General features: G+C 41.0%; 1 protein-coding gene across 1 annotated transcript in view; it reads right to left on the bottom strand.

Annotated features, from left to right (window-relative positions):
- Positions 1–27,714, bottom strand: part of notch1b (notch receptor 1b) — a 144,967-nt gene that overhangs the window by 16,977 nt on the left and 100,276 nt on the right. The window contains exons 13-25 of the mRNA XM_061932673.1: positions 25,175–25,367; positions 21,541–21,686; positions 21,340–21,453; positions 20,539–20,658; positions 17,958–18,110; positions 17,648–17,876; positions 17,271–17,472; positions 14,144–14,297; positions 13,888–14,072; positions 11,635–11,767; positions 11,225–11,482; positions 6,738–6,850; positions 6,084–6,661 (exon numbers count right to left, since the gene is read on the bottom strand). Of these exons, the coding sequence (XP_061788657.1) occupies positions 6,084–6,661; positions 6,738–6,850; positions 11,225–11,482; positions 11,635–11,767; positions 13,888–14,072; positions 14,144–14,297; positions 17,271–17,472; positions 17,648–17,876; positions 17,958–18,110; positions 20,539–20,658; positions 21,340–21,453; positions 21,541–21,686; positions 25,175–25,367 (2,578 nt within the window). The remainder of the gene's footprint in view (positions 1–6,083; positions 6,662–6,737; positions 6,851–11,224; positions 11,483–11,634; positions 11,768–13,887; positions 14,073–14,143; positions 14,298–17,270; positions 17,473–17,647; positions 17,877–17,957; positions 18,111–20,538; positions 20,659–21,339; positions 21,454–21,540; positions 21,687–25,174; positions 25,368–27,714) is intronic.

Raw genomic sequence — 27,714 nt, 5'->3', positions numbered from 1 at the left:
TGACGTCACTTTCGTCACTTGATTGACATTCACGGCACCCGAGGGTCTTCTGAGATGACGCTGGCTGCTACCAGCTCATTAAAATTACCGACTGGAAGGCGAGAAGCACTTTATTTCAACAGACTCTGGCGCCGTACCTGTCGTCAAAACTCCAAAGACCGACTGCACAGTTGCACAGTTGCTCTAACAAAATAAGACTCTCAGAAAGCTGGCGTGCACAAGCTAGCAAGCTACGGAGTTTGCCGACAATGGATTTCTTGTAAAGTGTATACAAAGGAGTACGGAAGCTGGACAAATAAGATGCCAAAAACCAACCACTTTCATGTGGTATTGGACAAAAAGGAGGACTTTTTTTCTCCTCCATTCGAAAATGCGGACGTATCAGCACCACTGTCCAATCAATGCAAGTCATCACAATCAGGTAATACACCAACTTATATTCTTGTCTTCATGAAAGAAAGGAATCTATATGTGTTAAACATGCTTGTATTATCTTTAAACACCTTCAACTTGTTAACAATATTAACTATATGTGTTAAACATCCTTGTATTATCTTTAAACACCTTTAAGTTGTTAACAATATTAACTATATGTATTAAACATTCTTGTATTATCATTAAACACCTTTAATTTATTAACAATATTAACTATGTGTTAAACATGCTTGTATTATCATCAAACACCTTTATTTTGTTAACAATATTAACTATATGTGTTAAACATGCTTGCATTATCTTTAAACACCTTTAACTTGTTAACAATATTAACTATATGTATTAAACATACTTGTATTATCATTAAACACCTTTAATTTTTTAACAATATTAACTATATGTGTTAAACATGCTTGCATTATCATTAAACACCTTTAACTTGTTAACAAAAACATATATTTCATAAATAAGTAAATATAAATTATATATGTATGAATGAGGTAGATCTCCACGACTTGATCAATTGAAAAGTAGCTCGTCTGCAGAAAAAGTGTGAGCACCCCTGATATATACTGTCTTAAGAATGCTATCCTCCTTCAAAACCGCACTAAAACAACACTTCCGGGCAACTTCAACCCTTGACTAACACCCTTGCCCTTGTAAATAACCAAATGTAAATAATCAAATGTATTTCAAATGTATATACTTGTTCTTATGCTTTCTGAACTCACTATGTTCTCTGTTCGCTGTACACTGTTTCAATGCCCATTTATCTGATGATGCAATTGTTGATGACTGAAGTATGCTGTTATCAACCAAACCCCCCCCCCCCCCCCCCCCCCGATTGTAAATAATGTAAATATTCAATGTATATACTCTGATGATTAACTTGTGTAATGACTGTATTATGATGATAGTATATATTTGTACCATGAATTGATTTAAACAAGTTGAAAAACTTATTCGGGTGTTACCATTTAGTGGTCAATTGTACGGATCCAGGTTCGATCTCCGCTTCCGCCATCCTAGTCACTACCGTTGTGTCCTCGGGCAAGATCCTTCACCCACCTTCTCCGAATGCCACCCACACTGGTTTAAATGTAACTTAGATACTATTTAAAGCGCCCTGAATCACTAGAGAAAAGCGCTATATAAATATAATTTACTTCACTTCACATCTTGTACAGCAGTATACAGTCCCTCCAGGATTTTGAAATGTATCAGAGTATTATCATATTTGTCATAGCAGCACTCAAACGCAACGCAACTGCCCAACCATTCAAAAGTCTTCCTGCATCGCCCCACGTCATCACTACCTTGTTTACATTGACATTGATTCATTCATTTATTAGTCATCACTAACTAATTTATTAACACAAATCCCAATGTTTTCACCGAAAGTGTGGGCACTGACTACAGATTCATAAAAAAACCCAATAAGCCTTAATTAAAACATTGCAACTTTTTTGAAAATGTTTCTGCGAAATCAAGCATTTCAGGCCGCAACAATCACAAAAAAAAAGCCAGCAAAATCCTGAGTGTAGATGTATTATCCACTGAAAATGAGTCAACACAACCCTTATTGTATCAAAAGCTGGCAACAAAACTTTACAATGATCATGTCCAAAATGTGGCCAAAGTAGGTATGTCCGATAATATCCGACTGCCGATATTATCGGCCGATAAATGCTTTAAAATGTAATATCGGAAATAATCGGTATCGGTTTCAAAATTATCGGTATCGTCATACTTGCCAACCTTGAGACCTCCGATTTCGGGAGGTGGGGGGTGGAGGGTGGCGTGGTCGGGGGTGGGGTGGGGCGTGTGGTTAAGAGGGGAGGAGTATATTTACAGCTAGAATTCACCAAGTCAAGTATTTCACATACTGTATATATCTATATATATATTACTTATATATATATATATATATAAGTAATACTTGATTTTCAGTGAATTCTAGCTATATATATATATATATATATATATATATATATATATATATATATAGCTAGAATTCACTGAAAGTCAAGTATTTCTTATATATATATATACATATATATATATGAAATACTTGACTATATATACACACACATAACACTCATCTACTCATTGTTGAGTTAAGGGTTGAATTGTCCATCCTTGTTCTATTCTCTGTCACTATTTTTCTAACCATGCTGAACACCCTCTCTGATGATGCATTCCGCTTCGTCTCCTTGTTGTGTGCACAGTTGTGCACTGCACTCTCTAAAAGCCGTAGATGTTATTGTCACATATGCATGTCCAGTAGATGGCAGTATTGTCCTGTTTAAGAGTGTCACAACATTGCTGTTTACGGCAGACAAACTGCTTTACGGTAGACAAAACGTGACTGCTGTTGTTATGTGTTGTTGCCGTGCTGGGAGGACGTTAATGAAACTGCCTAACAATAAACCTGGAGGGGGCGTGGCCTCCAGCTCCGCCAGAATTTCGGGAGATTTTCGGGAGAAAATTTGTCCCGGGAGGTTTTCGGGAGAGGCGCTGAATTTCGGGATTCAACCGGAAAATCCGGGAGGGTTGGCAAGTATGGGTATCGGTTTCAAAAAACAACATTTATGACTTTTTAAAACGCCGCAGTGTACACGGATGTAGGGAGAAGTACAGAGCGCCGATAAACCTTAAAGGCACTTCCTTTGCATGCCGGCCCAGTCACATAATACCTACAGCTTTTCACACACACACAAGGGAATGCAAGCATACTTGGTCAACAGCCATACAGGTCACACTGAGGGTGGCCGTATAAACAACTTTAACACTGTTACAAATATGCGCCACACTGTGAACCCACACCGAACAGGAATGACAAACACATTTCGGGAGAACATCCGCACCGTAACACAACATAAACACAACAGAACAAATACCCAGAACCCCTTGCAGCACTAACTCTTCCGGGACGCTCCAATATACACCCCCCGTTACCCCCTACCCCCCCACCTCAACCCCGCCCCCCCACACCCACCCCGCCCACCTCAACGTCCTCATGCTCTCTCAGGGAGAGCATGTCCCAAATTCCAAGCTGCTGTTTTGAGGCATGTTAAAAAAAAGAATGCCCTTTGTGACTTCAATAATAAATATGGCAGTGCCATGTTGGCATTTTTTCCATAACTTGAGTTGATTTATTTTGGAAAACCTTGTTACATTGTTTAATGCATCCAGCGGGGCATCACAACAAAATTAGGCATAATAATGTGTTAATTCCACGACTGTATATATTGGTATCGGTAATTAAGAGTTGGACAATATCGGATATCGGCAAAAAAGCCATTATCGGACATCTCTAGGCCAAAGTGTTAATATTTCCCTGAATTAACCACAGCTCCACCAGTGCCAGCAGCACTCGATGGGATCACCACCATGCTTGACTAGGCAAGACACAATTATTGCCAGCTATTCACACAATAACGGCTGTGCGCTGACCTATTTTCAGTACATTTATGCTTCCATACAAGCTGTACATGGACTTCTCTAAAGTACATCCAAGTTTTGGAGGAGAAAATGTTGATAGACTGTTGAGTGGCTGTATTATTTTGTAATATACAGTATGTACCGTATTTTTCGGACTATAAGTCGCTCCGGAGTATAAGTCGCACCGGCCGAAAATGCACAATAAAGAAGGAAAAAAACATATATAAGTCACACTGGAGTGTATAAGTCGCATTCTTTGGGGAAATGTATTTGATAAAAGCCAACACCAAGAATATACATTTGAAAGGCAATTTAAAATAAATAAAGAATAGTGAACAACAGGCTGAATAAGTGTACGTTATATGAGGCATAAATAACCAACTGGTATGTTAACGTAACATATTATGGTAAGAGTCATTCAAATAACTATAACATATAGAACATGCTACCAAACAATCTGTCACTCCTAATCGCTAAATCCCATGAAATCTTATACGTCTAGTCCAGGGGTCGGCAAACTTTACCACTCAAAGAGCCATTTTGACCAGTTTCGCAAATTATAGAAAACAATGGGAGCCGCAAATTTTTTTTGAAATTTTAAATGAATTAACACTGCATACAAAGTTTTTTTTTTTGCTCTGTGCTATGTATAAACTAAGGGTCTCAGACACGCTGCCCACACCTTTATATAGAATTTGAAAGCTGGTGCGGAACGCAGGTTTTAAACGAACGGCGCTTGTCAGCGTCATGCGTGTCGTGATGGTACAGCATTTAGCGCCCACTACAACCAGCGTGCCTGATCAGCCACATGTTGTATGGTGTTTCCGCTTGCTCACGTAGGTGACAGCAAGGCATACTTGGTCAACAACCACACAGGTTACACTGACGGTGGCGGTATAAAAAAAACTATAACACTCTTACTAATAATGCGCCACACTGTGAACCCACACCAAACAAGAATGACAAACACATTTCGGGAGAACATCTGCACCGTAACACAACATAAAAGTTAAAAAGTTAAAGTACCAATGATTGTCACACACACACTAGGTGTGGTGAGATTATTCTCTGCATTTGACCCATCACCCTTGATCACCCCCTGGGAGGTGAGGGGAGCAGTGGGCAGCAGCGGTGGCCGCGCCCGGGAATCATTTTGGTGATTTAACCCCCAATTCCAACCCTTGATGCTGAGTGCCAAGCAGGGAGGTAATGGGTCCCATTTTTTTATAGTCTTTGGTATGACTCGGCCGGGGTTTGAACTCACAACCTACCGATCTCAGGGCGGACACGCTAACCACTAGGCCACACTCTTACTAATAATGCGCCACACTTTGAACCAAAACCAAACAAGAATGACAAACACATTTCGGGAGAACATCTGCACAGTAACACAACATAAACACAACAGGACAAATACCCAGAATCCCATGCAGCTCTAACTCTTCCGCTACCAAACCCTGCCCACCTCAACCGACGCACAGGGGGAGGGGGGTTGATGTGTGAAGGAGCAGGGTTGGGGTGGGGGCGGGGTTTGGTGGTAGCAGGAGTGTATAATGTAGCCCGGAAGAGTCAGGGCTGCATGGGATTCTGGGTGTTTGTTCTGTTGTGTTTATGTTGTGTTAAGGTGCAGATGTTCTCCCGAAATGTGTTTGTCATTCTTGTTTGGTTTTGGTTCAAAGTGTGGCGCATTATTAGTAAGAGTGTTAAAGTTGTTTTATATGGTCACCGTCAGTGTAACCTGTGTGGCTGTTGACCAAGTATGCCTTGCTGTCACGTACGTGTGCAAGCAGAAGATGCATATTGTATAACATGTGTTGCGTTGGAACGCTGTTAATACAGATTGTAGAGAGCGCCAAATGTTGTACCATCATGGCACGCCCTTATTATAGCTGTAAGGGTGAAAATCGGTGAATATTACTCCCGGGAGTTTTCTGCGAGAGGCACTGAAATCCGGAAGTCTCACGGGAAAATTGGGGGGGTTCAGCAAGTAAGCTGCTGAGCCGCATCAGAGTGATCAAAGAGCCGCATGCGGCTCCGGAGCCGCGGGTTGCCGACCCCTGGTCTAGTCTCTTACGTGAATGAGATAAATAATATTATTTGATATTTTACAGTAATGTGTTAATAATTTCACACGTAAGTCGCACCCCCGGCCAAACTATGAAAAAAACTGCGACTTATAGTGCGTAAAATACGGTAGTACTTACTTGCATTGTCCTTCCAGGTTCTGGCAGTCAAATCCGTCATAGAGGCATCCAGCGTTGTCACATTGCGAGTCGCACTTGCCGTCGTTGAAGTAGCGCCAGCACTGCAGCGAGGCCGAGCAGTTCTTCCACGGGTCGTCGAAGTTGAGCGAGCAGTCGCCGTTGTCCCAGCCGCACGCGTGGTTGTTGCACAGCCCGTCGCACACCTGGTTGTGCTTGCGCTCCTCGCACTGCGGGATCTCGCAGGCGACGTCCACCTCCACAGACGGCGGCGGCGTGATGTCATGGCCAGGCCCCCCCCGGGAGGTGTAATCTAGGATGTGGCACCAGAGGCCGTTGAAGTTGGCGGGGCAGACGCAGTGGTAGTAGGGCTCCTCCGAGGTGTTCTCGCACGTGCCAAAGTTGTAGCAGGGGTTGGAGTTGCAGGGGCTGTCGGTGGGATACTGGCACTGGGGCCCCGTGAATGACGGCGTGCAGAAACACTTGGGGCTTTTTTGGCCGGAGATGCATGTGCCTCCGTTGCGGCAGTGAAGGTTGCCGCAAGCCTGGGCGTCATATTCGCATGTGGAGCCGGTAAAACCCTGCATGATTAATAAAGATGAATAAAGGTAATACATAATGCTTGTGTGCTGTGTGAGAGTGTATGCGCAGACTTACCGGAGGGCATTTGCATATGAAGCCATGTGGGGTGTTACTGGCGACAGCACAGGTGCCCCCATTACGACAAGGTCTACCCTTACAGCCATCGAACACAGCGTCACAGCGCTGACCTGCAGTGACATCACAGATAGGCAAACTATAAATCCATAGTTGTAGACGACCACAATAGTAGGTCGGTAGTAAGTTTTTGGGATGTCTCTTAAGAATGGATTGATATTCTTGATACACTATAATACAGATGTGTGTGACGTTCATATGTTGTCAATATTCAGTGTTTTATCGTTCATAGTTAATATTGTAAATCCCACATTCTTTATATTCATGTACATTCTGGGTGTCTCATTCAGTAGAACATGTAAAATTCCATTCCGTTTCCTAAGGCGGTCTGTCATAACGTTTTTAGCATTCAATCAGACATTATTGTGAGGTTTTGTATTATCCATCCATCCATCCATCTTCTTCCGCTTATCCGAGGTCGGGTCGCGGGGGCAGCAGCTTAAGCAGGGAAGCCCAGACTTCCCTCTCCCCAGCCACTTCGTCCAGCTCCTCCCGGGGGATCCCGAGGCGTTCCCAGGCCAGCCGGGAGAGATAGTCTTCCCAGCGTGTCCTGGGTCTTCCCCGTGGCCTCCTACCGGTCGGACGTGCCCGAAACACCTTCCTAGGGAGGCGTTCGGGTGGCATCCTGACCAGATGCCCGAACCACCTCATCTGGCTCCTCTCGATGTGGAGGAGCAGCGGCTTTACTTTGAGCTCCCCCCGAATGACAGAGCTTCTCACCCTATCTCTAAGGGAGAGCCCCGCCACTCGGCGGAGGAAACTCATTTCGGCCGCTTGTACCCGTGATCTTGTCCTTTCGGTCATGACCCAAAGCTCATGACCATAGGTGAGGATGGGAACGTAGATCGACCGGTAAATCGAGATCTTTGCCTTCCGGCTCAGCTCCTTCTTCACCACAACGGATCGATACAGCGTCCGCATTACTGAAGACGCCGCACCGATCCGCCTGTCGATCTCACGATCCACTCTTCCCCCACTCGTGAACAAGACTCCGAGGTACTTGAACTCCTCCACTTGGGGCAAGATCTCCTCCCCAACCCGGAGATGGCACTCCACCCTTTTCCGGGAGAGAACCATGGACTCGGACTTGGAGGTGCTGATTCCCATCCCAGTTGCTTCACACTCGGCTGCGAACCGATCCAGTGAGAGCTGAAGATCTTGGCCGGAGGAAGCCATCAGGACCACATCATCTGCAAATAGCAGTGACCTAATCCTGCAGCCACCAAACCAGATCCCCTCAACGCCTTGACTGCGCCTAGAAATTCTGTCCATAAAAGTTATGAACAGAATCGGTGACAAAGGGCAGCCTTGGCTGCTAAAAATAAGACCCAAACACACACATATTGTACAGCAGATTGTCACAGCTTATATATGAGTGTGTGTCCATCCATCCATCCATTTTCTACCGCTTATTCCCTTTGGGGTCGCGGGGGGCGCTGGAGCCTATCTCAGCTACAATCGGGCGGAAGGCGGGGTACACCCTGGACAAGTCGCCACCTCATCGCAGGGCCAACACAGATAGACAGACAACATTCACACTCACATCCACACACTAGGGCCAATTTAGTGTTGCCAATCAACCTATCCCCAGGTGCATGTCTTTGGAAGTGGGAGGAAGCCGGAGTACCCGGAGGGAACCCACGCAGTCACGGGGAGGACATGCAAACTCCACACAGAAAGATCCCGAGCCCGGGATTGAACCCAAGACTACTCAGGACCTTCGTATTGTGAGGCAGATGCACTAACCCCTCTTCCACCGTGAAGCCCCATGAGTGTGTGTGTGTGCGTATAATTATATTTAATATATATATACATAGATAGATAGATATACCGGTCCCCAGACAAATTTTTTTCTCTAAATGTGGCCCCGAGTCAAAATAATTGCCCAGGCCTGCTATAATAGATGGCCACATTGCAGTTATGGCTAACTTCAGAGGTCCGCTTGTTAAAGTGAATATATATGAGTATAAATGTATGATTTCCTCATGATAGTATTATTAATTATAAAATATATTATTGCCTGTGCATTGAATTATTAGATTTGTTTTATGTACACATTGATGAATAAATTGCTTTGCAATCATAAGTCAAGGTTACAAATAAATATTTATGTATTTTTGTTTACATAAATAGTAATATATTTCTTGCTTGTACAGATAATACTAAAGTTTAAAAGATACACAATTGAATACAGTTCATGCATTTTTTTTTGTCAAAATTGAAAGAACAAATATATTTAGTAAGAAAGATTAAGGCCTAACTACATAAATTGTGGTGGGCCAAATATGGCCCTGGGAGAAACACTGTATAAAAAATAGTGATGCAAATTATAAAACAAATTATGTCTAATTATTATAATAAAATAATTAATGAAAAAGTAGAATTAATTAAATTAAGTAGAGTTTGCAAAATACAATAATGTATCATAAATACTTATATAATAAAATATATATGTATATATCTATATACATACATACATATATATATATATATATATATATATATATATATATATATATATATATATATATATATATATATATATATATATATATATATATATATATATATATATATATATGCATACATACACAACATACATACCAGTGACTGGAAAGAAAAAAAATGTAAAAAGAAAAACATTTTTTTAAATTGTTATATGTATCCAGTGATTATACTATAAAGTTATTTTCCATTTAACTTCACCAGTTTTAGATTATTTTTATTCAAAATCGCTGAATTTTCACATTTGCCGTTCAAATACTGAGAAGAGACGGTGCGGTGAACAGCAGCCAGTTGAGGCACGTCACTCAGTGCCGCAACATGGATTCCGGACTCGGCTAACTGCTGGCCTGCTGTGCAGTGAGACTGTATTGCTATATGAACTATATTATACATTTCCATAGTTTAGTTAGCTGAGGTATATAATGTACAGTGTATTTTGTCAACAATTGTATGTGTGTAACGTATTTCTTGTGCTGAGCGATCATAAAACGGCTGCAAAAGACGCACTGGCTGAGGCTCGCCTCCTGCACCCCCGCCGTAGAATTGTTGTATCAACTAAAGCCCACACTTAAACTTTCCACGTGCAAGATTGAATCTATTTTAAAAAATTATTTCATAAGAAGCCAAAAAGTGCAAAAACAATAATGTTCGTGTTGGAGGAGTTGTGGATGACTGCAGGGACACAACATTAGGTACACCTGCAGACTGCAGGTGTATCTAATTCACAACTCCTCCAAAACGAACATTATTGTTTTTGCACTTTTTGGCTTCTTATTAAATAACTTTTGTAGAGTAGGCATGTAGGGGCATGTAGAGTGGGCTTTCCTCTTTGTGATGTTAAGTTCCTGTTATGCGCTGTTATACAGTATATCCCTTGAGCTCTTATTTTGAAGGCGCTAAGAGCGGAAGTGATGTCACGTTGCGGAGGTTTTTGAAAGAAGGTAAATAAAGTGGTCCTCGTGTAAACTGGAGCGTCCGTGTTTGTTATTTTGTAGTTTCATACAGTATAGGCGGCATTTATAAACCCTCGGTTACACTTTTTTAAATAGATTCAATCTTGCACGTGGAAAGTTTAAGTGAGGGCTTTAGTTGCGGCGCATGGACTTAATTTTTTTTATTAAATGTGCTTTTTTGTGTGCTACAGTTTGTATGTGTAAAGTTAAAGTTAAGTTAAAGTACCAATGATTGTCACACACACACTAGGTGTAATGAAATTTGTCCTCTGCATTTGACCCATCCCCTTGATCACCCCCTGGGAGGTGAGGGGAGCAGTGGGCAGCAGCGGCGCTGCGCCTGGGAATCATTTTTGGTGATTTAACCCCTAATTCCAACCCTTGATGCTGAGTGCCAAGCAGGGAAGAATGCTGGTATGAGCTTTTAAACATAACCCGTTAACTGCTGCCAATCAAATGGTGAATAAGATACTCTTTAGTGTTCATATGTTTGTAAATCTGACTGTGATGAAGTCAGTGCCTCACCAGCCATCAACCTCACCGCACGTCACTGATACATACATATATTATTAATTAGATTAAATACAAAATGACTGTGGTACGGACCAAATAAATATGTGTTTAATTGTATTACATATACTTGTGCTCTTATAATAAATAATTTAGGAACTTAATCAGATGACAGTTTAAACAGATCATGTTTATCCGCCAGTTATGTCATGCAATTTGGATTGCTTATGATTTAAAATCAATAGAGTTGTCACATGAACTTGGAATTGATTTGACCTCGGCAATATTGTGATGGGTTTTATTTAAAATCAGCAGGGATTATACAAACCAACAAAAAACATGCACGCAAAAATACATCCCTTTTAATCCCCACATATGAACAAAATCAATAAATGAAAAATGCCACCAAACAGCGCCCACACAGAGTGTGTGTGTGTGTGTGTGTGTGTGTTTTTGTACCAGTGAATCCGGTGCGACACTCGCAGCGGTAGTTGTTGGCTAACTGGATGCATCTGTGTGTGCCCCGCGGGTCGCAGGGGTTGGATAGACACTCGTTGACGTCCCCCTCGCACCGCTCTCCCACGTATCCTGGTGGGCAGATGCAGTGGTAGCCCCCTACCCCGTCCACACATTTCCCGTGGTTGAAACACTTGGGCTCTTTGGTGACAGGATCGGCAAACGGGGTGCAGTCATCAATGTTGATCTCGCAGTTCACGCCTAGTGTAGGCACAGGAAATTGGGAACAATTTTGGCATATTTTGCAGGATAATTGAAGAGTGAAAGAGAGGCAAGATGACAGGGGGATTTTCCTAATTAATTAAGTGAGGAGAGGATGGCGAGTGGTGTGTGTGTGTGTTGGGCCTGCTGACCTTGGGTCCCTCGGGGACAGGAGCATTTGTAGGTATTGATCAGGTCAATGCAGGTGCCCCCGTTCTGGCACGGCTGGGAGAAACACTCATTGATCTCGTCCGAGCAGTTGGTCCCTACGAAGCCTGGCATGCACTGTGACGCCAAGGAGGAGGAAGAAAAAGAAGACGAGAAGGGAAGAGTTCAATCGATGGCTGACATGAAACAAAGATTTTGATTACCTGGCGTTTTTTCCCCCCTGGTCTCTATACTGCCAAGACCGGCCTATCCTTTATTGAGGGGAGATTAACATTTCTGGAGGTGGATGCTGTTTATAAATAGGCCTGTTCATTAGGACTGTCTTGTGTTTATTGCAGTGACACTAAAAAATGTATTTGATCAACTAAGGTAGCTTTTAAAATTAAATACAACATATTTTTGATCTAATGGAGGCTTGCACAAGGGCACTACTACCCTCCTGTATCTGTACCAAAAAAATAAAAAATTATATATAAAAAATATTGTATACATATTATATACAAATATGTATATATATATATACAAATATGTATATATATATATATATATATACACATATATATAAAAAATTAAAATATATATAAAAAATATTATATACAAATATTTGTATATATATATATATATATATATATATATATATATATATGTATGTATATATATATATATATAAAAAAATTAAAATTATATATAAAAAACATTATATACATATTATATACAAATAATTGTATATATATATATACATATATATATTTATACATATTTGTATATAATATGTATATATTTTTTATATATATTTTATATATATATATATATATAGGTATACGTATATATATATATATATATATATATATAAGTGTATATATATATATATATATATTTATACATATTTGTATATAATATGTATATAATATTTTTTATATATATTTTATATATATATATATATATATATATATGTATATAGGTATACGTATATATATATATAGGTATACGTATATATATATATATATATATAAGTGTATATATATATATTTATACATATATGTATATAATATGTATATAATATTTTTTATATATTTTATATATATATATATATATATAGGTATACCTATATATATATATATATATATATATATATATATATATATATATATATATATAGGTATACCTATATATATATACATGACAAAAAAGTAGAATTAGTATTGTTGCAGTTATAATAATGATATGTCAGTAATTTCATTACATTCAATGGTACCTTCTTTTTTGTTATAATACCCTTCTTTACTGATTGGCAAAGAGGAATCACATGGTTCTAACACGCAATGGGGCTGCAGCAATCGAATATTTTAGTTATCAAGTAATCCATCAAATGGTTTGTTCGATTAATTGAATACACCCTATAAAATAGTTAAAATAAACACAAGTTTTTTTCTGCTTGCAATAACCTTCATTCTTTTTTTTAAACAAATTCACATCAACAAAAGTAGGATAATAAAAAGTAAAATACAATAAAGATATTGATAATCATATATGTATACATATATATATATATATATATATATATATATATACATATATATATACATATATATATATATATACATACATATATATATATGTATATATATATGTAGATATATATGTATATATATATATATATATATATATATATATATATATATATATATATATATATATATATATATATATATATATATATATATATATATATATGTATTATACACTAAATATACACACAGGCCAAAAACTGAGCATAGCTTAAAAACAGGTAATAAATTAGGGTGAGAACCAAGTTAAACAAAAAGGCAAAGTATGATCATTCATTAGAGCAGTCATTGACATTCAAATAATAAAGCAGAAAGCACATTCTGCAACAATTTCACACAAATAATTAAAAAGGCCTTCATTGAAAAAGTTGTGTTTGCTATTTGGACAACTCATTAGCATTAACATACAAACTGCATATATGCGAAAATGTTCTCACATGCCCCCATGTGTTTGAATAAAACTTTTAATTAAAGTTCCAGGCACTCCATCCAGTTCGTATTTAATAAGTTGTATCATTTAACGATTAATCGAAGCGACAGAACGTAAATCAAAGCTTTTTCTAATCAAATGAATCAATTAATCGTTGCAGCGCCTCAAGGCCGTTTTGACCCAGGTTTAAAGTGCCAAATAAGGTTCCTTCAATATTTAATCTTGCACTGGTTCCTCACCTTGCATGAATATCCTCCCAGAAAGTCCGTACACGACGCTCCATTTTGACAAGGGTTGGGGGTGCATTCATCCACCTGCTCTTCGCAGTAGCTTCCTGTGTAACCAACCTGGCAGCGGCACCGATGGACGTTTCCGGCATCCAGACACTGGCCTGAGTTACGGCACAGATTGGCGACATCGACCCCTGTAGGCACAAGCTTGGGTTGTTAAGTTAAGGAGTTGAAAAACACATACACAAGAAATGAACGGCTTTACCTCTCTGTTTGGCTGCAACCTCGCAGGAGACGCTCGGTATGTCGCAGTAGACCCCCGCCCAACCAGTCTGGCACTCGCAGCTGTAAGTGGTCCCCCTTTGCCAGCAGGTGCCCCCGTTCTTACAAGGCGACGAGTCGCACCAGCGCACCAGATTCTAACATGGGGATATGTAACATTCAATAAAATATGCAATAAAAAATGTAAACCAGGGGTGGGCAATTAATTTTTACCGGGGGCCGCATGAGCAACCCAAGCACTGCTGGAGGGCCACATCGACAATATTTCAATAAAATTTTGCTCAATATTAATTTAGATATATACCGTAAGATAAATAATAATGAATAATAATAATAATTAATAATAATAATAATACTTTCATTTAACCTAACTTAACTTTATGCCAAAAGCACTGCTTTGGAAATCATTTGTACCCCTTTCAGAGATCACATTTAGTTGCCCTTAAACATCCTCATGTTGCACAATGAAATGTAAGCATAGGATGAAGTGTGCATTCCTGTAACTTTCTCTCGTATCAGCATTCCATGATTAATATCAATAAATTAACATTAATAATAAATGACAGTAAAATAAGCACATGTATGACTGAGGAGTCATAGTGTAACTTTGTGTGGTATTTGAGTTGTACGACTCTTTGTGTGGCCATAAACGCACCAGTGGTTTAGTGGTATGCGTGTTGGTGACAGATGACAAGTTGGTTTTGGCCTGGTTTGTACGGCAGAAAATGACTAGTTTTTCGAGATAGAAGTGTTTTACTCATGTTTTTGGTGTGGTTATGGCCGAATATAAACAGTTTTGCTCAATAAAATGATCAATATAATTCTTGGCCTCGAAGCATCTCGATAGACGTTACAATAATTGAACGGTGTTCAATAGAACGGTGTTGACGAACACCGTTAGGGCCGCTTGTTGTCACTGTCACTCAGAGTTGCATTGCAAAATTACACAGAATAAATGTGTTTATTTTGTTTAGAATTCAGATGGGATTTGATTTGGTGCACGGCATGTATTTGCTGTGCGCAGAGGACGCTTGAGCAGTGCGCAATTGCGCAGGCGCGCACCTTTGAGGGAACGTTGCTTGGCAGTCCATGTCTTGTTGAAAACACGCCATTCGTCATCAACTTTTCTCTTTTTAGCGTCTCAGGAGCAGTGTTGGGACTAACGCGTTACAAAGTAACGCGTTACTGTAACGCCGTTAGTTTCGGCGGTAACTAGTAATCTAACGCGTTATTTTTTATATTCAGTAACTCAGTTACCGTTGCTACATGATGCGTTACTGCGTTATTTTACGTTATTTTTTATGTAGTATCGGCTAGAAACTGAGGATCTGATCGTGTTTTATGGCAGCGAAGCACTGACATGCTTCTGATTCTTCCTCTGCGCTCTCTGTGTGTGTGTGTGTCTGGGGAGGGGAGGGGAGGGGGGTGCGCAATACCACGTAAACCGTTGGCCAACGAAAAAGTAACCACAGAACACTATACGACTATACGGTATAGTGTTCTGTGGTTACTTTTTGGTTGGCCAAGCGGACGTGACGACAGGCTGTCCTCACTCAGGTCCGCACGGACCTGGAGGGGCGTGCCTTAAGTCCGGCTGGAAATCGGGAGAAATTTGGGAGAATGGTTGTCCCGGGGAGAGGCACTGAAATTCGGGAGGGTTGGCAAGTATGAGATATTCTCACTTCTTTTCTTTTGTCGAGCACAAAGAAAATAACATTTTAGTTAAATGTAAGTTGTGTCTTGGATCAAAGATCCCGTCTCCTGTCCAAAACAACAATTCAAATCTGACTGGTTAGGCTCTGTGTATGTCACGTGTGCCTTCCTTAGGTGAAGCCAGGTTTACAGCTATGTTGTTGATTGATTGATTGATTGAAACTTTTATTAGTAGGTTGCACAGTACAGTACATATTCTGAACAATTGACCACTAAATGGTAACACCCTAATAAGTTTTTCAACTTGCTTAAGTCGGGGTCCAGATACAGATATATACGATCAAATATATACTAACATCATAATACAGTCATCACACAAGATAATCATCAGGGTATATACATTGAATTATTTACTTGGTAGGATATGTACAGCAAGTAGTGGACACAGAGAGAGAGATCAGAAAGTATAAGAAAAAATGTCTACATTTGATTATTTACAATCCAAAGAGGTATTTATTATGTGGAAGGGAGGGTGTTAGTTTAGGGTTGTAGTTGCCTGGAGGTGTTCTTTTAGTGCAGTTTTGAAGGAGGATAGAGATGCCCTTTATTTTACACCTGTTGGGAGTGCATTCCATATTGAAGTGGCATAGAAAGAGAATGAGTTAAGACCTTTGTTAGTTCGGAATCTGGGTTTAACGTGGTTAGTGTTAGTGTTAGTGTTATTATGCTGTTTGTTACTTATGTATGTTATGTTGCAGCTATTTAAAATAGTTTTGTCAATTTGTTCTGGCCTGAAATAAATTGGCCCTTTGAAACATATCTTTGTCTTTGTGTGTTGTATGTAGAGCACATTGCTTAGCAGAGTTCAGTGATGCAAACGCATGTCAAGTTGATCAACAGATTGTATTATTCTCCAGTGCAATAACAGTACTGAAATGAAGGCTAAAAGGGCATTAATGGGAGCTTTAAAAACAAAAAGTAGAAGAAGTAACTAAATAGTTACTTTTCACAGTAACGCATTACTTTTTGGTGTAAGTAACTGAGTTACTTTTGAAATAAAGTAACTAGTAACTGTAACTAGTTACTGGTTTTCAGTAACTAACCCAACACTGCTCAGGAGTAACCGTGCACACAAGGACATACGTCCATAAATAACACTTTTCAAAATAAAAGCAGCACAGTTGTATTGCGCGCACGACATAGATGTTTTTTCAACTTTATTTTGCAATTTGTGATTGCAGCTGTTCACATTCACTCACAATCACGCACGCGCATACGTCCACACAGAAGTAATACAAATAACGCTTTTCAAAACAAAAGTAGCACCGTTGTATTGCACACTCGACATAGATACTTTTTAAAATGTATTTTGTAATTTATGATTGGCCTCACGCGGGCCGGACAGGGACACACAGAATGCCCAGGTCTGCTGTAAACACACAGTTCAGTGCACTTACCTGACAGTTAAGTCCCGTGTAGCCGTGAGGACAGGTACACTTGTAGGTGCCATAGCTGTCCTGGCAGGTGCCGCCATTCAGGCAGGGTCTGGAGTCGCACTCGTTGATGTCGTGCTGACAGTAGCTGCCGGTGAAGCCAGATGGGCACAAGCAAGTGAAGGTGTTGATGCCGTCCACACATGTCCCGCCGTTAAAACAGGAGCTTCAGATAAAAAAAGGCGCGGAAAATGTATTCAAAATACATAATCATAATAATCTAAAATAAGTTCAACAAGCCCAAACAGTTTAAAATGCAGTCAATATTGAAGTGAAGGTGTTGTAATAAGAGTATTTCACCAGAGGGGGCAGCAGTGGACAAGAAAAGCTTTGTGCCATACCTCTCTGTGCAGTCAGGGGTGTTGTTTTCACAGTGGATTCCACTGAAGCCTGGCGGGCAGGTGCAGGTGTAACTGTTGACACAGTCCGTGCAGTTGGCGCCGTTCTTGCACGGGTTGCTCTCGCACTCGTTGATGTCTTCGTCGCACGTGTTGCCTCGGAAGCCCGGCTGGCACATACACAAGAATCCGTCCACCTCGTCCTCACACAGGCCTCCGTTGCTGCACGGGTCTGAAGAAAGGGAAACGTTTTTTTTTAAATTTTGTTTAAGACCTATTTCAGAATGACAGGAAGACAGACAAGAGAGCTTACTGGGCTTGCAGTCGTCAATGTCGGTTTCACAGTTGCGCCCGGTGAAGCCCGGTTTGCAGCCGCAGCGGTAACTTCCCATGGTGTTCTGGCAAGTAGCGCCATTACGGCAGGGGTTCTTCACACACTCTTTAATGTCCACCTCGCAGGTTTGCCCTGAAAATACATTAGAGAGACACACAATTAATAAGAAACCATCCAATTAAGAACTCCTCCTGTAACACTTATTTCTATAATGTAGCGTGTGCTGCAAGGGGTTCTGGGTATTTGTTCTGTTGGTTTATGTTCTGTTACGGTGCGGATGTTCTCCCGACATGTGTTTTTCATTCTTGTTTGGTGTGGGTTCACAGTGTGGCGCATATTTGTAACAGTGTTAAAGTTGTTTATGCGGCCACCCTCAGTGTGACCTGTATGGTTGTTGACCAAGTATGCTTGCATTCACTTGTGTGTGTGAAAATCCGTAGATATTATTTGATTTGGCCGGCACGCCCCCAATATTGTTGTCTGGGTGGAAACTGGGAGAAATTCGGGAGAATGGTTGCCCCGGGAGATTTTCAGGAGGGGCACTGACATTCGGGAGTCTCCCGGGAATATCGGGAGGGTTGGCAAGTATGACTGGGAGACGCAACTGCTCTGTACTTCTCCCTACGTCCGTGTACCACTCCGTACGGTGGCGTTTTAAAAAGTCATAAATTTTACTTTTTGAAACCGATACCGATAATTTCCGATATTACATTTTAAAGCATTTATCGGCCGACAATATCGGCAGTCCGATATTATCGGACATCTCTATATATAATATTAATATAAGGGTTACATAATTAATGATTATTATAATTAGATATTAAGTAGGGGTGTAACGATTGATTCATACATCGATTGTGTCAACACACATCATACCTGCCAACTTTTGAAATCAGAAAAACCTAGTAGCCAGGGTCCAGGGGTTGCAGGCCCCGGTAGGTCCAGGACAAAGTCCTGGTGGGGGGTTCAGGCTTCGCCCACTCGACGCAAAATGATTATTAGCATTCAGACAGGTTAAAATGTTGCTAAAACCATCACTTTTCTATCAGTCACAGTGACTTTTCAAAACAAAAATATTACAGCAAAAATCATATGGGTTGATTGACTTGTTTATTCTGTAAGCTGACTTCAATAGTTTGAAATTATTTTGACAGTTAATGCCAGTTATCCTGTCAACCTTTCACAAGACTTCAATTTGTTAATTGAAAGTATAAACAGTATAAACACTTTTTACAGTAAACAAATGGTAAAACAGTACTAAACAATTCCATTAAAAAAAAATGGTGTCATTATTAACTTTCTGTCCAAGCTTGTATAATCTACTGCCTTGTTCAATTGTAAAAAATATTCTGTGCCTAAAATTCACATTTCTATCACAATTATCATACTGTAAACATGGTAAGCTAACTTCATTAATATTAATAGTCCTGTCAATAGCATGGAATTACAATTCAAATGTAGTTTTTTTGTAAGCCTTTCAAAAGAATTCAAAATATGAAAAATTAATGAAAATTAATTTAAGCCATCAGACACTTGAAAAGTGGCACATCACATCTCTAATGTAATCATTTTAACTTTTCAACAGAAATAGCACTGCAAAAATATTAAGGACATACTTCTGTATTTTGGTAGTTATGCTGTCAACATTTAACAAGATTTCTTCAACTTGGACTTGAAAGCATAAATAGTATAAACACAGTTTTCCGCTTGTATCACTAGCAACGGCATTAGACTTGTGTTTTTTTGTCCCAACGTGGTCTTTTACATCGCTAATTCCTCCGTGTCCGATCGAAAAATCTTGTCTGCACAAGGTGCAATTTGCGTAGTTTTCACCCTTTTTGGAACGGATAATTATTCCCGGATAGGCTTTTGAATATTCTTCACGGAATGACTGCAGTTTTCTTTTCGGTTTAAGACTCGTTTGCGATTTTTCTCCGGCTGATTCCATGATCGTTCGCTCGTTTGGAAACAATGGCAACAGGTGCCTCGTGGTTAGCCTCGTGGTGCTATAAATAGCCTAGCGCATGGCATTCGGAATGGCTCGATAGGAAGTTACGGGAAGCAGTGTCGATTGTCATTGTTGTTACGCGATTTCGTGAATAAAACTTTAAAAAGAATATTTTTTTTTAATTAATGAAAAACCGTATTTTTTATCACTGCAACCGTGTTGATGAAAACCGTACTAATTACGGGAAAACCGGAGTAGTTGGCAGGTATGACACATGGTCTTTTTGTGTTGGTTGCAGTTTGCGCCCTGAGTGGGAAAGGTTGTTTGGATTGGTTCATAAAAGTAAATGCTGTGCAAATTTCAATTGTTAAAACCCTTAGTCATTCACCTGATGTACACAAATTGTCCACATGAGGGTAGCAAAGTTGCAGTTGATTCGACAAACAGCTAATTTAAATGAAACTGTAGACGCCCCGCAGGCCAGATTGCTTGTTAAACTCGTGACGTCTGGGGGCCAAACTGAAGATGTCGGCGGGCCATAATTTGGAAACCCCTGATATAGACGCTTATCAATTAGGCCTCATTAGAAGATGACATCATTGTTGTGTTTACCTTGCCATCCTTCCGGGCAGACGCAGGAAAAGCTTTGATAGTCCTCAGACTCCTGACACACTCCCCCATGTTTGCAAGGCTTGGAGCTACAAGGGGCCATGACACTTTCACAGTTCTCTCCTGTAACAAAACACATAATAACAAAAAATCCTTATCACAAGGTATGCTCCACTTGAACCGTGTGACATCGCAAAGCAGTCGTGAACTCGGTAGATAACCCGACGAAGGAAGACCATCTTTCAATCGGTGCTATCGCAGGATTTTCTCCGGGTTCCGTCACCATTAAAGGCCTGCGGAGACATTTCCCTATCTTTTTTCCACAACGCACGTCTCGTACAGGAAGCAGTCTGTGGCTTCCGGCCATTGTGAGGACATTTGCTGTTCTGTGAGACGGGAAGCAGGCAAACAGGAAATGTGTCAAGCGACCTGTTCCCACCCGAGCGCAAGCAGAAGACTTTTGTCCTCTTGTGAGTTGTTCCAACAAAAAAACAAAAAAACGACTTAAAATGAAATACAAGAACGCCGCTTCCCATTGCTATCTGCTCAAATAACATGCGAGATGTCAAGAAAATGTTTCCCAGCTCTCGTATGGAGAGATGCGTGTATCAGGGGAGGTCAAAGGTTTGGAGACGTAGAATGCTGAGGAAGTTTTGCTGCAGATCTTTAATGGAAAGCTGTTGAAATTAAGGATAATTCTTTCTCCTGTTTTTCCAATAAGTTAAAGAACACAAGTGCAGGAAACAGCCCTTTAGTAGAGAAATGCCAGAACTGAGGTGGGTGCGTAGAATAATATTTTCATACCAGTGTAAGGCAGGATACAGTTGCACTTATAGCCTGCCACGTCGTCCATGCACGTCCCCTGGTTGAGGCAGGGGTTGGAGGCGCATTCGTTGATGTTGGTTTGGCAGTTTGGTCCTGCCGTTGTAAACAAAAAGAGCTCGTCTCACACACACATTTAAAAACAGTGACGGTACTGTAGGTGTGTGCGCAAGACACACTGACCAGTAAAGCCTGCGCGGCAGGTGCAAACGTATCCGCTGGTCATGTCTTTGCACGTGCCTCCGTTCATGCACGGATTGGACTCGCACTCGTTGTTGTTGATGTCGCAGTTGTTGCCGCTCCAGCCAGAGTCGCACAGGCATTTATATCTGGAATAAAAAAACAGGATAAAATAACACATACGAAGCTAATGTTCACGAAAAAAAAGTCTCAAATATACAAACACGCAGTGTGATTTATGAAGACTGAAATTTTGCGTGCTTTTTTTTTTATAGTACATATAGAAAGGACGCGCAAACTGTGATAAAGGAACAATTGCGCAGCAGCTGCGTTCTAATGGCCTAATTTACTGAAGGTTTGCGTGCACTAGAGATGCGCGGTTTGCGGGCACAACCGCGGAGTCCGCGGATTATCCGCGGATCGGGCGGATGAAATTTAAAAAAATTAGATTTTATCCGCGGGTCGGGTCGGGTCGGGTCGGGCGGTTGAAATAAAAAAAAATTAGATTTTAAATAGATTCAGGCAGGTGGCAGTTAAACCAATTCGGAAATATATATACATAGTTAAATGTTGTTACCCACATACGAAAAACGAGCAGGCACCTGCAGCATATGCCACAACAGAAGAACAAAAAGAAAAAGAGATGGACACTTTTACGGAGCGGAGAAGGCCCCCGACGCCTCGCCGGGGTCCGGGACCGAGGCCCCTTCCCCCGAGAGGGCCCCACCGGGATCCGTAGCTGAGGCGATCCGCGAGAAGGGCCCGACGCACGTCCAGGGTCACCACCGCGCCCACCGCACCGACACCCCGCCTCGTCCGCCTTCGCCGCGGCCGGCGTCACGCGCAGAAGGTAAGCAGCTTACCTGCCCGCCACCCCCGTGGCCGGGGGCTCGTAACAGGGGTCACTCCGCGCGCTCCGCCCGCGCAGCTTACCTGCCTGCCACCCCTGTTGCCGGGGGCGCGTAACAGGGGTCACTCCGCGCGCAGTGCGCTCACGAAAGGGGTGGGGCTCACCCTGGTTGATATAGACAGCAGGACGGTGGCCATGGACGTCGGAACCCGCTAAGGAGTGTGTAACAACCCACCTGCCGAATCAACTAGCCCTGAAAATGGATGGCGCTGGAGCGTTGGGCCCATACCCGGCCGTCGCCGGCAGCGAGACGCGCTTGGAGGTGCGCTCAGCGCGGCTCCCATATGATTGCGCACTGGTGTGCGTCTGGGTCGTGACAGCGTGGCACGCGAATGTCTGTGCTGCATTGGATCAGTCTCCTTTCTTTAACAGGCAAAAGCTTTATAACCTCACTAATGCCTTGCATCGTCTATATTAGATATATAACAACGGGCGGGTGCGGGCGGATGGCGGGCGGGTGCGGTTCTGATCAAATGTTACATCGGGTGGATGGCGGATGGTTGACGACTTTCTGATGCGGTTGCGGATGAAATAATTGCCTATCCGCGCATCTCTAGCGTGCACTAAAACACGTGCAAACATGATACAGCATGCAAAGCTGATCTACTAAACATGTGCAAAGTGCATTGTGTCTGTTAAATGTGCAGAAAAATGCGTGCAATCCATTTTGCGTCTCTGTCCTCATTAGTATGCTAAATATTTGCTGATCAGCAAAATGCCCGCAATACTTGGAGGAAAAAGATGCAAATATAATGATTTAGCACACAGAATGTGATTTATCAACACTCATCACCATTTTGGGAGCACTGTTTTGCAATTTATTTAGCATGTGTCAGAAGTAGTTCTACCATTACCTCCCTGCTTGGCACTCAGTATCAAGGGTTTGAATTGGGGGTTAAATCACCCAAAATGATTCCCGGGCGTGGCCACCGCTGCTGCCCACTGCTCCCCTCACCTCCCAGGGGGTGATCAAGGGTGATGGATCTAATGCAGAGAATAATTTCGCCACACCTAGTGTGTGTGTGACAATCATTGGTACTTTAACTTTAACACACGGCTGCAGGACCAGACGATGGATAGAGAATCCTCTGTCCTTTGTGTGTATGTCAGAAATATAAAATATTAGTCATATCGTCAATTAAGCAATTTCCTTTTATAATTGTATAGCTGCTGGATGACTTATGGGGCTGATTAATGAATTAAATTGAAGCGTTTTGTCATTTGCTGCCGTTTTTTTTTTAATGTTGATAGTTTCTTTAATGTAGGAAATATAAACCATAATATATCTCCAATATGAAAACACGTAATACATTATGCATTTTCTTGCGTTTGAGTCATTCCAGGGGCACGAATGCGCTGGTATTGCGATCCACAGCTTTGCGCACGGAATTAAGTTTCAGTGTGCATATTTTTCTGTTGTCTAGATTGCGATTCAGAAAAAGTGTTACAGATAATAGATATGTGCTGCTGGCTCCACACATCTCACACAGGTAGGAGGAGCATGATACCATGAATGTGCAGGAAATGAGAGCACCGTACGCACACAAAATCCTCATTTAAATAAGGCGGTCTGCACCACTTTTCAATTGCACATGCACTGGTAATAGTAAATCACACACAACACGCGCACTCTTAGTACACGCTATTTTATTTTTTTGCACACGCTGATTAGCGTGTGGTATTTAGATCTTAGTAAGTCAACATACCTGTATATGGTGTGTCAAAATATTAGACAAATTGTTTATTCAACAATATCCTTTTATAATTTTATAGCTGCTTAATAACTTAAGGGACTTATTAAAACAAACATGTGTTTTGGTGTCTTCTGGCGTCTTTTTAATGATGTTCATTTTTTCATATATATGAAAAAAACTTTTTGCAATATGCATTTTCTTGCACCTGGAATATTTAAGCGCACGCTCGTAGTTAGTGCCAACATCTCCCATGGCACACCTAGTGCTTTAAAAGCTCTAAAGGCCTTAGTGGCCACATGCGTGGACAGCACCTTTTAGCTCTTATTTCCAAAATTGTGTACACTACTGAATTGGGGTCTTATGCCGACATATGGACACTTATACTGCCATCTGGTGGTGTCAGAAGGGTATAACATACAATGGAATTTAGAAAAAAAAGTGTAAAAATAAAAATTAGCATGTCACTACACATGAAGTACACGTTTGTGTACTTATGGACTAAGTACATCATATCTAAAGATGATTTTTAGTTTTTATTCTAATTAGGGTCCAATAAGCCCAAATAGCAAAGAGAAATAAAAAAAAGCATGTAAATAAACAGCTTGGGCCTTAAGAGGTTAAAAAAAGTGGGTTCCATTGTAGATGCACTGCAGGACTGCTTCTATAATACCCAGAAAAAGTGGTACACAAAGATCTGCTGCATGTTTCAAAATATAGCAACACGCAATAGGTAGAAGCATTATAACATGAATGTGTAGTAAATGAGTGTCTCCATGGTGAAAGCCGCATAGTACACACAAAAACCTCATTTAAATAAGGTAATCTATACCAGTTATCAATTGTATACATAATCTTAGTAGATCATACGCAACATGCCCACTTATAGTATACACAATTGTATTTTTTGCACATGCTGTTTAGCGCCTGTTTTTAAAATGATGCCCTTAGTGTCACATTTACCAGTATGTGCATATTTATCTTGGGGGCTCAGTATAACATGGCTAAGTCAGTTCCTCAGTTGGTGCGGCCTCACCCGTTGATCTTGTCCTCGCAGTGGCCGTGGATGCAGGGGTTGCTGAGGCACTCGTTGACCTGTGAGAAGCAGGTGGCGTCGTGGTAACCTTCCGGACACACGCAGGTGAAGCCGTTGATGCCGTCGATGCAGGTGCCGCCGTTGTGACACGGGTTGATGGCACACTCGTCAATGTTGATGTTGCACATGGTGCCTACGGGGAAAGGAGAGGGTGCACATTTGGGATTGCTATTTTTGTTATGCGCTTTCATCTTCACCGGTAGACAACGCCGCCACAAGGTTTATAGTTTCGGCTCCTTTTGTCGGCTACTTGAAGCAGCGGTGCCATTCAGGCCTCTGCCACACACAACATAAAAGGAAGCCTTATAGCTTTAATTCCAGGAAGGGACTTCCAAGCTTTTAAAATCTCAACTTTCAGGAATCTTTCAGTGAATCTTTTCTTCCACTCAAATCCCGAGTGACTGTGTGCACCACAGAGGTTATGTGTGTGTCCTCTTTGTGCGGGCTAGGCAGCTTGCATGTCCGAAACAGCAGCAGGTTGGGGACAGGGTGGAGCGGGGAAATCGACACCCGTCGAGCCTCAGAGGAGCGTGCTCATTCGCCAGCTTGCTTGCCATCTGTTGGACTCCTCTGTCTATACATAAGTTCCCCAACACTGCACCTTTCTTGTCAACAGGTCACCTGAGACACCTGACAACCTGTCCTAAAATCCACTGTCTCGTAGAACCTCAAGTTGCATCAAAGCTTACAACTAATTATAGCAGTGTCCTGATAGAGAAAATAAGCAATAAACCATCTTATTGCAAAGCACTGATATAACCCTAGAACCTGCACAAAATGCAACCACTTTCATTTGGTGTAATATGTACTGGTAAAGTTATTTGAAAGGGTTTAAGAACCAACAAGGACAGTGAGAATGCAGACCGTTTCAAGCGTAGAGATCGGTTGATCACTTGCAAGTGAACTACGGTACGGTTAAATTGAGCTCAAATTTGAATGCGACACATACCAAAGACACGGACCAGTCTTAAATGGTACGGACACATGCAGAAATTATGAATATGTAAGAGAAAAGGCTCTGCTCTCTTCATCTGTGTGTGCGACAACGCTGCAAGTATATTTTAGAAGCTTTTTAAAAAAATAAATAAAAGCTGCTACCGTATTTTTCGGAGCATAAGTCGCTCCGGAGTATAAGTCGCACCGGCCGAAAATGCATAATAAAGACGGAAAAAAACATAGATAAGTCGCACTGGAGTATAAGTCGCATTTTTGGGGGAAATTCATTTGATAAAACCCAACACCAAGAATAGACATTTGAAAGGCAATTTAAAAGAAATAAAGAATAGTGAACAGGCTGAATAAGTGTACGTTATATGACGCATACCGTATTTTTCGAACTATAAGTCGCAGTTTTTTTTCATAGTGTGACTTATATATGTTTTTTTCCTTTTTTACTATGCATTTTCGGCAGGTGCGACTTATACTCCGAAAAATACGGTAAATAACCAACTGAGAACGTGCCTGGTATGTTAACGTAACATATTATGGTAAGAGTCATTCAAATAACTATAACATATAGAATATGCTATACGTTTACCAAACAATCTGTCACTCCTAATCGCTAAATCCCATGAAATCTTATACGTCTAGTCTCTTACGTGAATGAGCTGAATAATATTATTTTATATTTTACGGTATTGTGTTAATAATTTCACACATAAGTCGCTCCTGAGTATAAGTTGCACCCCCGGCCAAACTATGAAAAAAACTGCGACTTACTGTATAGTCCGAAAAATACGGTAATTAGCAGAATAGAAAATAACCTACAAATTCAACACAGCTGACAGCATTTTGGTACGGAATATTTAAAGGGGAACATTATCACAATTTCGGAATTGTTAAAACCATTAAAAATCAGTTCCCAGTGGCTTATTATATTTTTCGAAGTTTTTTTCAAAATTATACCCATCACGCCATATCCCTAAAAAAAGCTTCAAAGTGCCTGATTTTAACCGTCGTTATAAACACCCGTCCATTTTCCTGTGACGTCACATAGTGATGCCAACACAAACAAACATGGCGGAAAGAACAGCAAGCTATAGCGACATTAGCTCGGATTCAGACTCGGATTTCAGCGGCTTAAGCGATTCAACAGATTACGCATGTATTGAAACGGATGGTTGTAGTGTGGAGGCAGGTAGCGAAAACAAAATTGAAGAAGAAACTGAAGCTATTGAGCCATATCGGTTTGAACCGTATGCAAGCGAAACCGACGAAAACGACACGACAGCCAGCGACACGGGAGAAAGCGAGGACAAATTCGGCGATCGCCTTCTAACCCACGATTGGTATGTGTTTGTTTGGCATTAAAGGAAACTAACAACTATGAACTAGGTTTACAGCATATGAAATACATTTGGCAACAACATGCACTTTGAGAGTGCAGACAGCCCAGTTTTCATCAATTAATATATTCTGTAGACATACCCTCATCCGCGCTCTTTTCCTGAAAGCTGATCTGTCCAGTTTTGGAGTTGATG

This window comes from Nerophis lumbriciformis, linkage group LG03, assembly GCF_033978685.3.
Source record: "Nerophis lumbriciformis linkage group LG03, RoL_Nlum_v2.1, whole genome shotgun sequence".
Lineage (NCBI taxonomy): Eukaryota > Metazoa > Chordata > Actinopteri > Syngnathiformes > Syngnathidae > Nerophis > Nerophis lumbriciformis.
Note: the sequence above shows the minus strand (reverse complement) of the source record. Positions and strands in the feature narration are given on the sequence as shown.